Genomic DNA, 12,826 nt, shown 5'->3' with positions numbered 1-12,826 from the left:
CCAATGACTAAACGTTACCGTGCTAAGGGGAATGTTTATGCCGTTATATAACACACACCCATATAAAGTTTAAGTACTCGTGTCTAACACGTAAATCGTAAAAAACGCATGTATTCTCAGTCCCAAAAATAGTAAAAGTAGTAATAAGGGATGCTATAACTCACAGTGATAAAAGCGGTAAAGTCGGTAATGAAAGTACGCAAGTAGTAAGTCGGTCTGAAAGGTCGTCAACCTAAATCAAAGGTTAATAGGTCAGTAGGTTGTCTTTATATATTCCAATAGTGCATAAAATAAGTTTAAGTGTCATCATCATCATCATTCATCATCATAAAAGCTAAGTAAGTTTGATGAGAATAGAGATCAAAACAATAGGCTGACTTCGGTCAGCTGCTACGACCCCTACGTAAATCGAAAAGACACATGGTCAGTTGCTATGGCTCCGTATATGAGTCCCCTAACAGCTGACCAATTTTCAGAACCTAACTTGTCTTCGTTTGACCGTGGCAACGGTTTAAGTGCGAGTAGGTCGGAAATTTCAGCACAACATTAATAGGGTGTAGTGACTATCGGAGGGCCATAAATCCTAAACCGTAACTCGGATTAAGACGAGGCCTAAACGGAAAATCATCTACTCAAACTGAACTAACTGAAAATTAACTTTCCAGTAGCCTAGGTGGTCTGATCAGATACGAAAATCAGTGGACAAGTGCTCCGGTGGGGTTCTTGGTGCTTGATGCTCATCACGGTTCTCATCCTTGATGCTTGTAGCTTCAAGTGTACAACTCGTTGATGGTTTAGCATCACTTTTGACCAAGATTCACCATCAATACACAATATGTTAAGACCAAGTAAGAACACAACTCATTCATGAGTCTTAGATGGATGATGAACCAAGGTTACATCATATCCTTAGTCTTAACACAATTTCAATTTACAATAACAATTAAAGTTACAAACTTTACATTAATTCAATAAGTAATAGCACAATCTAAGTCAAATGAGGTGATGGAACCCTAAGCTAGAGAGCTTGGATCCATTTCACACAAGTTACAAGGTTGCAAAACTAGAAAGCTTGAACCTTTAAGTGTTCTTGAAGATCTTGAAGCATAAAGCTTGGATCTTTAAGATATATGAAGATAACAAACACAAGTTTGAATCTTTTTCACAAAATAACATGATCAAAGCAAAAAGAACTTAGATCTAACAAAAAGATATGAAGATTCAAGCTAGAAAGCTTGCATCTTGATTGTTCTTAAAGATCTTGAAGCATAAAGCTTGGATCTTGAAGATGCATGAAGATTACAAACAAAAGTTTGAATCTTTATCATAAAATAGAAAGATTAAAGTATAAAAGAAGTAGATCTACAAAAGATATGAAGATTCAAGCTAAAAAGCTTGAATCTTCCATGTTCTTGAAAGATTCATGCTTGAATCAACAAGATATAAGTAAGATCAAAGCTACAAGGAACTTGATCTCCATAAGAATGATGATGATGTACACGAAATTGATGAAGAAAAGAGGAAGAAAAAGAAAACTTACAAGTATGGAAAGAAAGAAAGAACAAGTGTGTGAAAAACCAAAATGAGAGTAAGTGTTAAATGAATGGGATTAGGCTAGTATTTATAAGCAAATGAGTATCACATGGATTGATGAGGTGGCCATGAGGCCTCATGGTGGCCGAAATTTTTGAGGGGGGAGGGGGAGACACCATGTTGCTTTTTGGTTAGTGGTTGTCTAAAGTGTGTCCTTTTGCTAGAATTCCATGTGACAATTAGATAAACCTTATCCATTATGCTAGTATGAATCATTAATTAATTTATTTATTATTTATTTATTATTATGGGTCACTAGTAATAATACTTGGGCTAATTAATTGGGTCACTAGCTAGAGTAGGGTGAGCTTGAGCCCAACAAGGTAGAAAGTCCAACAAGACTAACTATTGGGCTTTAACAATTAAATAAATAAAATTAAGCATCCAACGGCCCAGGTAATTAATATTATAAAATAATAATTAATATTTCGCAGTCCAAAAGTTCCGGTTCCGACAAAAGTCAAACGTGCGCGCAGTCCGCTGTTTATTCGTAACGGCAAGTAACACAAACGATTATAAAGCATCCAATGGACAAGTTAAGCATTCTACATACACCAGGGCACGTTTTTAAGTATATATGAATATAAAACACGTGTGCCAAGGTTCCGGAGTATTAAAGTAACACAGTACGCACAAATACGCAGTTTCGCTAAAATACAAGGCATAAAAGCAAGTCGAAAAAAGTCGGGTCGTTACAGAAGTACCAATAAATTAGACTAAATACTCTAGACTATCTAGGGTAAGTAGGATTCGTTCCACGGGAAGTTTGTTATCAAAGGGTGATTAACTAAATGTATTAACTAATTAAGACAATTAAAACTAAACAAAATGTAAACTTGTAATGATTAGAAGCATAAACAGTAGACAAAATAGACAGTTGTAAACAAATTGATTAAAAACCTTTATCCATTCTCAATCCTGATTAAGCATGCATTCGTCCAAACAAGTATTATGTTTTATCAAGTTATCGACTAAATCTCATACACAAGGTTTATTCACTTTACTAGAACAATTATCTTGGGTCCAAGTTATTCAATTTAAACACGTTGTCTTTCTCCTTAACTAAATTGACACTAGAGTGGATCAAACACAATATGTTAAATCAAAAATAAGTTGTCTTTCAACAATTGATAACTAATAAACTTGCATTAGTCATCAACTCAAATGATTCATGAATTCATAATACAAAAGACATAAGTATCATAAGGTATAGACCACATAATACATGAATCAACTAAACATACATTAATCGTTAATGGAAGGAATAAAGTATAGAAAACTAGCCGCGCATGTTAGTGATGATGACCATGATGATTATATTGATGAATCTTGGAGAACTTGGCTTTGATATTTGAATCTTGGATGATTTTAATGTTAGTGTCGGTGTTTGTAGCCTTAAAAACTTAAATATGAAGTATCAAATTCGTGGCCAAAGCTTCCCTTTACATAGGGAGTGAATAACTTCTTCTCAAAGCAAAATCTCTCAAAATTCGGAGTCCAAAAATAAGCTGAAATGTACCGACGTAAATTAAGCCAGACATGAAGATGAAAGGTGTTTGATGTTAACTTGGTGTACAGTTGTTGTTGTTCATGAAGATGTTCTTGTTTAAAACTCAGTTGTTAAACGATTAAAGCTCGTACTCATCAATTTGTATTTCTTAGATAAAAATTTGTTTTGGTAAGCACACATGATGTTCACGCGTTGTTCTTGATTTAGGGTCTTGGGGAATAAGGTTAAGGCCTAAGGAAAGTGAGAATCAACGAAAATGCTCTCACATGCATCACATGTGATACATGTAGTAATAGAAGGGAATTAACAGCCGTTAGGGTCAAGTACCAATCACGCAATATTTGCAAACATTAGGGCCATTTGCGTTAAAAAAGTACTTTAAACACATTCGTAAAATTTTAAACAGAACATTAGGGACCAACCTACAAAAATCAATTATTATGAAAATCAAAATAAAAAATACAAATAGACTACAGTAAAGGTCAATATCATCATAACTGGAGTAACATAAATCGAAACCTTGCCGCCGGGAAATCTTTTCTTCTTCTTCTTCTTGTCGATTCTCGTCAATCGGATTCCGATTAAAAAATTAATCTAAAATTCAGTATTTAAAATGGCCGATTCCTACTGGAAATATGCTGCCGCCGATAATAGACAACAGCAGCAGCAACAACAACAGCAGCAACAACATCAACAGCTGCAACAGCAGCAGCAACAACAACAACAACTTCATTCACTTATCGGAAAACGTCCCCGCACCGATTACGGTAACGCACTCTCTCTTTTCCCCTTTTTTTCTTGCCGATTTTTTAATGTATATTTGTTCTTAATTAAATTACTAATTAAATCTAGGGTTTTGTTTTTAACAGCAATTGTAAACTTATTTAAAAGTTTTAATCTTTGCTACGTTTTATGTATTCTTATTCTTATAGGATATGATAGTATCGTATTGAATTGTAGTATTTGACTTGATATAAGAAAAAACCCTAGTTATAATTACAATTTACCGATTGTTTCTAAAAAAGATGTACATTTTGACTTTCGAAAGTCAGAATTGGATGTTGTAGTGAAGTTAATGGTTTTTTTTAGAATTTGGCTTGAAATTATTATGAATTACGCCACATGAAGCGAAATTAGTTGACATGGGATACTGTATTTGGGTTGATCAATGTAGTATAGCGTTTGATTTCAATAAATGTGGATTTGACTGTTTGTTAGCTTCATTAGTTAAACTAAGTTACAATAGGCTTCTTAAAGGCTCTCATTTATAATCTGCTTAACCAATGTAATTTCAGGTGGGCAGTTTGCCGTTTAGAGCTTAAACTAGGTTCCATACAATTTGTTGTTAGCAGTGGATGTGATCTTTGTATTAGTAATGGTATTTTTTAGTTTCTTCAAGTGCTTAGAAACATAGGATTGTAGTGTGCTTGGTTTGAGAGTAAGAGCTTGGAATCAGAAAGTAGGTTTGTAACTAGATGTTGATTAGGTTCCTTAAGAATGATCTTTTAGGTTCTGAAACCTGTTTAAGGTAACTAGCGTGTTTTTAAAGGAAATAACGCGTACATCACATTTAAAATTGGTAAAATAGTATGCACAAAAGTAGGAAGTAGCTTGACCAAAAATTTGACAAAACGAAGTCACATTGTACTTATAAAGACTCAAAAGGATGGAACTGATTAAAGTAAAAGCTTCTAGACATGTTTTCCCCTTAAATTATGTTGATCTATTCGATCTTTTTGAGCAAGAAGCATAAATGCTAGATTTTGATCAAGAATAGCGTAGTCCTTAATTAACACGAACTATCTAAAGATTGGTTTTGTTATTGAGAATGAGTTTCTTTATAGTTGTGTGTCACAATAGACATGGATAGAAAAGAGAAATTACTTTATTTAGAGGATAAAGAAAAGACTAAGGCCCCATTTGGCTCATGGATCCAATGGGTTTCCGGTGGAATTGGAATTGAATTTAGACACGACGCATGTTTAAATTCAATTCCAATTCCGCCGGAATCCCATTGGATTCCGTGTGCCAAACTGGGCCTAACAAGATTGTAACTTTGTAAGTTGAGTTGATTAGACAATTTCATTACTTTTTAAATTAAAGTACAGATCTCCACGTTTTTTATCTTTCATGTATAGATTAGTTGTATGTATAAATATGAATACGCTTTATAGTGTATCTTAATTTGTACTCGTATTATATTAAAAGAATTTTTATTAAAATTTAACTTCATGGAAGCTTTAGGATGAAGTTTTGGCATTTCTGGATCATTCATATATATAAAGTTTCCGTGTCTGGTGAAAAACCATCTCAAGATAACTTGGTGGTTAGGGCTCCGAGTTCCTTCCAGAGGTCATTAGGAGACAATTTCTGTATGGTTGACATCTTATGTGGTGTAGGATCTAGGTTTGTCGTTCTAAGATAGAAATTCATGTAGATAAGTTTTAATTACGTGTACATCTTGATAACTAATTGGAATGCTCTGTTGTGCTGCATATCTCTATTTATGTATGGATCTTTCTTATATATGGTATTATCTCAATGTCTAATTTACAAAATGATAGATCTTCCCGGTGGGCGTGAAATGCCGGGCTACTTTGGCCGTGAGGAAGAGAGAGGGACCCACCTGGTAGTTAAAGATTCTGATACCATCGGTGCATCTTATGATCGCTATTTGCGTGGCACGGTATGTCTATTTGCAGTGCTATCTGTTTCATTCTAGTAATAATTATATATATATATATATATATATATATATATATATATATATATATATATATATATATATATATATATATATATATATATATATATATAGCTAGTTCTTACATGCTAACTTATTATACCAGCAAGTTTCTCCATATGCTGGTCTTGAGGCTGCTAGACCCATGAGCACAGGACTTGGTGGTCATATTCTTGATGATCCCCGTCTGATGAATTTGGGCCTGATTTGTGTGGACCCCGCATTAGCACTAAACGCAAAAGGTCGGGATGCGGGATTGATGGGTGCGAGACCCGGGATTGCTTTGCCACCGGATGCTAGCAATACACTCTATGTTGAGGGTTTACCTTCAAATTGTGCACGTCGAGAAGTGGCTCGTATCCTTTTCCATGTACACTTCTATATATTGTATATATAATGATATAATATATATCCGCATGTTTGCATTATATATTTTCTGTATTTGTTTGCTTCTTGACCTTAATTTGACAGATATTTTCCGTCCTTTTGTGGGTTACAAAGAAGTCCGGCTTGTGACCAAAGAATCGAGACATGTAAGAGTAATTCTTTTTATATATATACTTTTAATATTTATTAATCAGTGTTGACATATTTTACTTGGTGATTGACAGAGTTTTTTTATAACATTGGTGATTGCTAGAGCTTCTTGCTCTTTTACTTATATCCATTTGTTTCCGTTTATTTACATGTAGAGTGGTATGCTAAGATTATGTATTTGGGTTTTACAGTCTAGCGGGGATCCGTTGGTACTCTGTTTTGTTGATTTCGAGAGTCCAGCTGAGGCTGCTACCGCTAAAGATGCATTACAAGGTACATTTGTGTTTTCTATAACTGAAATTATAAGCTCTTGTTGTTTGCACAAATTCTTGATCTTATGTTTAGAAACTACATTCTACTCCAACATTGATAATACTGCTTCTTTTGATTCTGTATTTGACATTTTGACCTTGACTTGACTCGAGTCCACCCTGCGATAACTGATTGACTGTCATAGGCCTCTCACAAGTTGACTTTAGCCAAGTTTCCCAACTCGGGTCAACAGTTGGGGGTGATAACAATTCATAACTGTTGAGTTTGCTAAAAATCGAGTGGGTCTAGTCTAGCGTTGTTGTACGCATTTATACGTACGTCTAGTTACGAAAATACACGCTTCTTCTTTTCCTTCGTCTCTTTCCCAGTGTATCTGCAAAACGTAAGGGGATGTTTAGTTTACGCAATATACAGTTATGTTTTTGTACAAATAACACCTTTTGCTCCTGAAAAACCAATCAAATACATAATCACATTCATACATATTACATTCTAATATCAAAGCCACATTCACAATCAGATGCCAAAGCTGTATTTACGAACCAAAACGAAAGTTATAATCGAATGGAATTGAATTATATTCTATTGTCAATCGATTGTCTTTAGCCAAATATCTTACAAATTTCAATTCCTTTGACACATTCCATTTTTTTTATAACATCATCCGAACCAAGTGCTCCCTTTTGCAGCGTTATTACTTATAATTAATTGTGTCAAAAATTCGCTCCATTTTGTATACTCAAAATTAATTTAAACGCATCATATATCTATAAACATGACACTGAAAGCATAACATATATACTTACCCCCGCATCATTCGTAATCGCTCCCCATCGTTCGAATACGGCTAACGTCGATGATTAGAAAATGCGGAGTAAATAGTAAAGCTCAATTTTGCAGGTTATAAGTTCGACGAGCATGACCGCGATTCCGCCACCTTAAGAATGCAATTCGCTCGCAATCCTGGCGCGAGGACAGGTGGCGCGTCAAGGTCAGGTGGCGCATCTAGGTCAGGTGGTGGGCCCCGCGGAAGACGTTAAATACGCAACAGGTGAATTGAAGCCACGCGCTCAAAAACTTTCCTATAAACGTCGCGTATACTAAAAAATAATAGTCTTACCACTTCTTTGTAGGACCTATGTGTTTCGAAAACATTCCAAATCGGGTTGGTTACAACGTTGCGAAGTTCCAGTTTATTTAGAACCAAATCAATCGAGTGAGTTGCGATTTGTGAGAGCCGGTTGCTCACATTCAAAGATTTGTTAACTAAAGTCCAGTTTCGTGCCCAATGGACAATGTTTAAGTATATTTTCTTTACGATGAAGGTTTGTGCATCTTAGTTTAAAATATTATGCCGTAAACTTGTGATTTTATCTATTATTTATGCGACTAGTGATCTTAGGCATAATTTTTTTTGGAGCTTTTTTCACTGATGTTTTATTTATATCGTGAGGGTTAGGTTTCCATCTCTATATTACATAATAGAGTAAACCACTATTGTAAAAGTCGGCCGAGTCGGCTGGCGCGTCTGTTTGGGGACTAGCCCGTCCCGACTCTCCCTAAAACGCCTTAAAAGTTTGTCTACGACCCCAAGTGTAATATAAGTATATGTTTAATATATTTATTACTGAAAGTCAACGTTTGGTCAACCCCGACTCGCGACTTTTATGACCTTGGAATCAGCATAAAAAAACAAGCACCAGACTATGCTTCTCATCACCATGTAGGTATTGCCAGTCTGCTCCAGGTTGTGGCAATATCTACTTTTTCCAGCAGACTGACTCCAGGTTGTGTTCATAGATAAAGGCAGGCTGGCCAGACTCATTCCCTGACCTATTTAAAACCCAATCCTTTATGACCTGTTTACACATCTGACCTGACTTGCCGGCATAGCCGTCACTGTATGTTGCTATCATAGATTTATGTATGCCGTATGGGCTTGTTTGCAAAAATAAGAGAATAAGCTCTAACGATGCAATAGAACCTGTGGTTAGGATTTGTGAGGTTGCCGGGTTGCATAGTTGTGGTCTCCTTAATAATTCATGTTCGGTGTTAATATCCCTGTTTAGTCCCATATGTGACTAAAACGGCTTGATCTTGGACATACCATGCTACGGAGTACAACTTCAAGGAGTTAATTGCTGCATATGTTAATTTCTGAATACTGCTCCCGATTATGGTATCTGCCTACAAGGCTTTTTTCAGTGTTATGATATTTTGCTGGTGCTTGAATAAATTGCTACTAGATTAGTTACTTGAATAACACAAGTTCTGATATTCCCCATCTTTTTCAAGAGCTTTCGATCTTCAGCAGCTCCTGCCTCTGGCGGCCGCCATTTCTAAGGTTTGGAGGGGGACCATTTCTAACTATTTTCACCATCTTCACCTCCGCTTTTCCACCTAAGCACTACTACCTTTTGTTGTTAAAATTATTAGGCATGTCGATGCTTACCACATCCGTCTTGAACTCACTATTGTGTTTAGTGGCTTCACTTCACCTGTCGTGGTTTTTGGTGGGTTGCTTCCGGGTGAGTACGTCCTCATAGGTCACCTCCCGGTCGCGGTAGTGATGTCCCGGTTTCGAGCATGATTTCCTAGCCGGGAGAAACTCACGATTGTTAAGACTTTCAGGCAGTTTTTCGGTTTTGAGCTCATGATCGTGCGGTTGTGGGTTGTGTGATATCCTTGTATGGGTTTAGTTTGTGGTCTCGGTTGTAGTTGTCGATGGGTTGTTTTTAGTATGATTTAAGGATTTCATTGGTGTTTGGTAGACTGTTAATGGTATTGTTGGTTGGTATTTGTGATTCAATTGGTTGGTTTATAATCGATTTTAAATGGACAACATCTATCGTCTTCTTCTTTAGGCGATCTTTCCATGGTAGTTTCCTTTTACTCCTTTCCAATTTTTCTTCCTACATCTCGTTGAAGCTCCACTTAGTTTGGATGAGTCATTTCTGTTCCCAGTTTCTTCGACACTTGGTCGTGTCTCTCGTATTCTTTTGCTCAATGGGTTTATGTCCTTTTTAAAGGGATATTACATACATCCCTGATATGTTTTGTAATTGAGATTTTAACTTCTTGGAGTCTCGAGCAAAGTTGGTTGTCTTTGCAGTTGGTTCTTATCTGTCGGGTATCTTTCATGGTTTGGATCTCAGTTGGTTCAATGTCTTCGGTAGTTGGTGTGCCGCACCTATTGTGTGTAGGCATTCGAGAAAATAGGTTTTCTTGAGAGGTTAGGGTTGCTTAGCGTTTTCATCAGATGCAAGTCAGCAATTTCTTTGATGATGAATCTATCATATTGTGTTGTGCAAAGATGCGAGTTTTGATGTTTCAATTGTTTGTTGGTGTTTGTTTTGTGTATTTCTTAGGGTCTATTTCTTTAAATAATTCAAATAGATTGTTGAATATAGTCAATCAAACATGTTTGGGTGTGCATCAATCTGTAACTCACTTATATTTTTAAATCTATTTTAATTTGAATATGTTTTTTTAGTAAAAAAAAAAATAAAATAAGAGAAATTGCGCGGATAGTCCCTGTTATTGTACGGTTGGTCAAAGTATTAGTTTTTGACGTGGATAGTCCCTGTGATTTGCAAGAGGAGCAAGGATAGTCCAACTTATTACTCATTTTTTTATTTATGTTATCTATATCTATTATAGTTTATTTCACCATCTTCCACAAGCAACCAAACAACTAAATCCTCAAAACATTAGTGACCTAATTAACTCAACACATTTAGCCGTGCTCACATTCATTGTTTGTTGACCTAAGAAGGGTGTAAACCTAAACCTTTATTGTAACTCAACTAAATTCTAAAAATCACTTAACCTACAACTAAATAAAAACCATAAAAATCACTTACCTGCAACAGATTATGCCACCACCACCGGCGCCGCCTTTAACTCCGGACGGTAGCAACTCTGACCACAACCCATTAACCTCTCCCATTGCCGCCGTTACCCTCTGCTATCGCCGCAGTTACCCTCTGTCATCACCACAGTTGCCCTCCGACCACATTTACCGGATTCGGAGCTCGACAAAAATTGGAGCATAAAAAAATTTGATATGGCAAAATCGTATTGATAATATGGTTCGATCTGTTGTGATAAAATCTTGTTGATACAAGATACTGGGTTTTCCGATTACCAGATCGTAGCTATAAAGGTTTAAACCTTGATGCAAGATTCTGACGGGTTCAAGGATTTTCTGGTAACAACAAACACAAAAATTGACATGGGTTTTCGGATTAGTAGGTAAGTGGATGGTGATTGTCGTTTTTTGGTGTTAGAAAAAAGTTGTAATCTAATTTTAGTTTTGTATTTTGTTTAGTTTTGTGTTGCCAAAAAAATTTGCAGGTTCATTGTATTTGTAATTGCAATTGTTGTGGTAAAATTTGTTCTTGCAATTTGTGTTGCCTAGTTGTTTAGGGTACAATTGTTGTTGAATTTATAGTAACTCAATTTTATATTGATATTAAAGATTTTGATTTAGGTTTGAATTTAGGTTTAAATTTAGGTTTGAGAAACTATAGGTGGTGTTCTTGAAACAAAGAAAAGATGATGAAAGAAGAAGAAGAAGAGTAGGGAAAATTCCAAAAATACCCTCACTTGCTTGTTACATGACCAACTTTAACGGGAAAAAATTAACAGTGTTAGTGAATTTGATTATCCTTGCTTTTATTGCAAACCACATGGACAATTTGATTATCCTTGCTTTTATTGCAAACCACATGGACTATTAGCGCATTTTTGTCTAAAAAATCAACACAAGTTTTCAAAATAAGCAATCAATACTTAATTCTGGTACTCATAGCTCTATTGTTTCCCCTAAAACTTTGAACTTTATAAGATCATTCACGTCCATGACATAACTTTATTTTTTAATTTACTGTTATCTCAGTGTAATTAATGACATCACTTTGTTTTATAACTAAAGAATAATAACTCATTCAAATTCAATGTCATACATGACACCTTTTATTCTGTATCACATTGGAACCTACTATAATTTAAAATTATTATCATGAAGCTTTTAAAAAAATTGAAAAATAAAAATAAAAGTATAAATTGTGACCAACCGTTATCCAAATATATACCACGACCATCGTTATCCAAAATGCTTTGGAACCACATCATGGATAAAGAAAAAGGAATCACTAGCCAATAACACTTGGTTGCCATCGGTTGTGATGGATAGCAATGGCAATAACAGCCCAATAACTAACTGATGGGAATAGTCTAATCAAGACCCTTCATCGCGAAGATAAAGACCAAAACAGGAACAAACGACAGGAACAATAAAACACGTCACACCTTACACTAACCTAACTAAACAACAATGACATTAGCCAACTAAACAACAACCAAAGAGCTACTGGTCTAGCGGTATTAATGGAACTCGTCAGGACTACACAAAAAGCACCATCAAACATTCAGACAACATGGACAAAACAATGACAAAAGGCAGCCTAACAAAACAAGATTAAACAAGCTTCCACACCAAACAAACCGAAGCCGAAAAAGACTAAACAACCGAAACCACAACCCTCACAAGCCTTCGTTATAAAAGTCGTTTAACTCAGACCATGAAACTTTACGAACCTTCACCTTTTTAGATTTAGAAACGGGTGTCAAATTGATTAACTTAGCCTCGACTCGATCACAATTAAATCCTTCATGACCGATTTAAAGAAACCGGTATAATTTTTCGAGGAAGAACATACAACAGCCACTCCTTGTTGCCTCAACTGAGGAAAGCAATCATCTAGATTGAAAAAAAAAACAAAAAAAAAAAAACGAACACGACTCCAACTTAGACCGAACGTTCCTGCATTCCCTAGAAGCGAAAGCCGATCCATCTTCGACATCAACATCCAACACAGTATCCAACCAGTCTTCTATCCACATCCTTCTTTTTTGACTTCTTTTTCTTCAAATCGTCCACGCGATGGTAGCTTAGTGGTTGGGGGACATGCAGCATAAAGCGATGGTCATGGGTTCAATCCCTGTCCCATGTCCCTTTAAGAATGGGTTACGCGATTTTCCTCTCACATGTTCCCCCTCTTTTTTTTTTCTTCTTCTTCAAATCCGCTCCACTACACGAAGGATTCTTAAACTTCACCCCCAAACCAAAACAACTCACGTTCGAATGAGGACACATTCTTAGGTGA

At 35.9% G+C, this 12,826-nt stretch overlaps 1 protein-coding gene across 2 annotated transcripts; it reads left to right on the top strand.

The window, feature by feature from the left end:
* The first annotated feature begins 3,609 nt into the window (after window positions 1-3,609).
* On the top strand, window positions 3,610-8,545 carry LOC139893335 (RNA-binding protein 1-like). Of its 2 annotated transcripts, none has more exons than XR_011774477.1 (7): window positions 3,610-3,870; window positions 5,668-5,789; window positions 5,953-6,202; window positions 6,318-6,375; window positions 6,575-6,656; window positions 7,557-7,707; window positions 7,790-8,545. XR_011774477.1 is itself a non-coding variant. In XM_071876494.1 (7 exons), the coding sequence occupies exons 1-6, from the start codon at window positions 3,717-3,719 to the stop codon at window positions 7,694-7,696; spliced, it is 810 nt and encodes a 269-aa protein (XP_071732595.1). In that variant the 5' UTR covers window positions 3,610-3,716; the 3' UTR covers window positions 7,697-7,707; window positions 7,790-8,542. The 2 variants fall into 2 exon arrangements, 1 of the variants encoding a protein (XP_071732595.1); XM_071876494.1 differs by having other exon boundaries at window positions 6,318-6,379; window positions 7,790-8,542.
* The last annotated feature ends 4,281 nt before the right edge of the window (window positions 8,546-12,826 follow it).

The sequence above is a fragment of the Rutidosis leptorrhynchoides genome, chromosome 2 (assembly GCF_046630445.1).
Source record: "Rutidosis leptorrhynchoides isolate AG116_Rl617_1_P2 chromosome 2, CSIRO_AGI_Rlap_v1, whole genome shotgun sequence".
In the NCBI taxonomy this organism is placed as follows: Eukaryota; Viridiplantae; Streptophyta; class Magnoliopsida; order Asterales; family Asteraceae; genus Rutidosis; species Rutidosis leptorrhynchoides.
Note: the sequence above shows the minus strand (reverse complement) of the source record. Positions and strands in the feature narration are given on the sequence as shown.

Excerpts from the sequence above, each read along its gene's own strand:
- LOC139893335 (XM_071876494.1), top strand. The coding sequence starts at position 3,717 with ATGGCCGATTCCTACTGGAAATATGCTGCCGCCGATAATAGACAACAG. Across the intron at positions 5,790-5,952 it reads ATCGCTATTTGCGTGGCACG|CAAGTTTCTCCATATGCTGG; the intron begins GTATGTCTATTT and ends TTATTATACCAG. Across the intron at positions 6,380-6,574 it reads TGACCAAAGAATCGAGACAT|TCTAGCGGGGATCCGTTGGT; the intron begins GTAAGAGTAATT and ends TGGGTTTTACAG.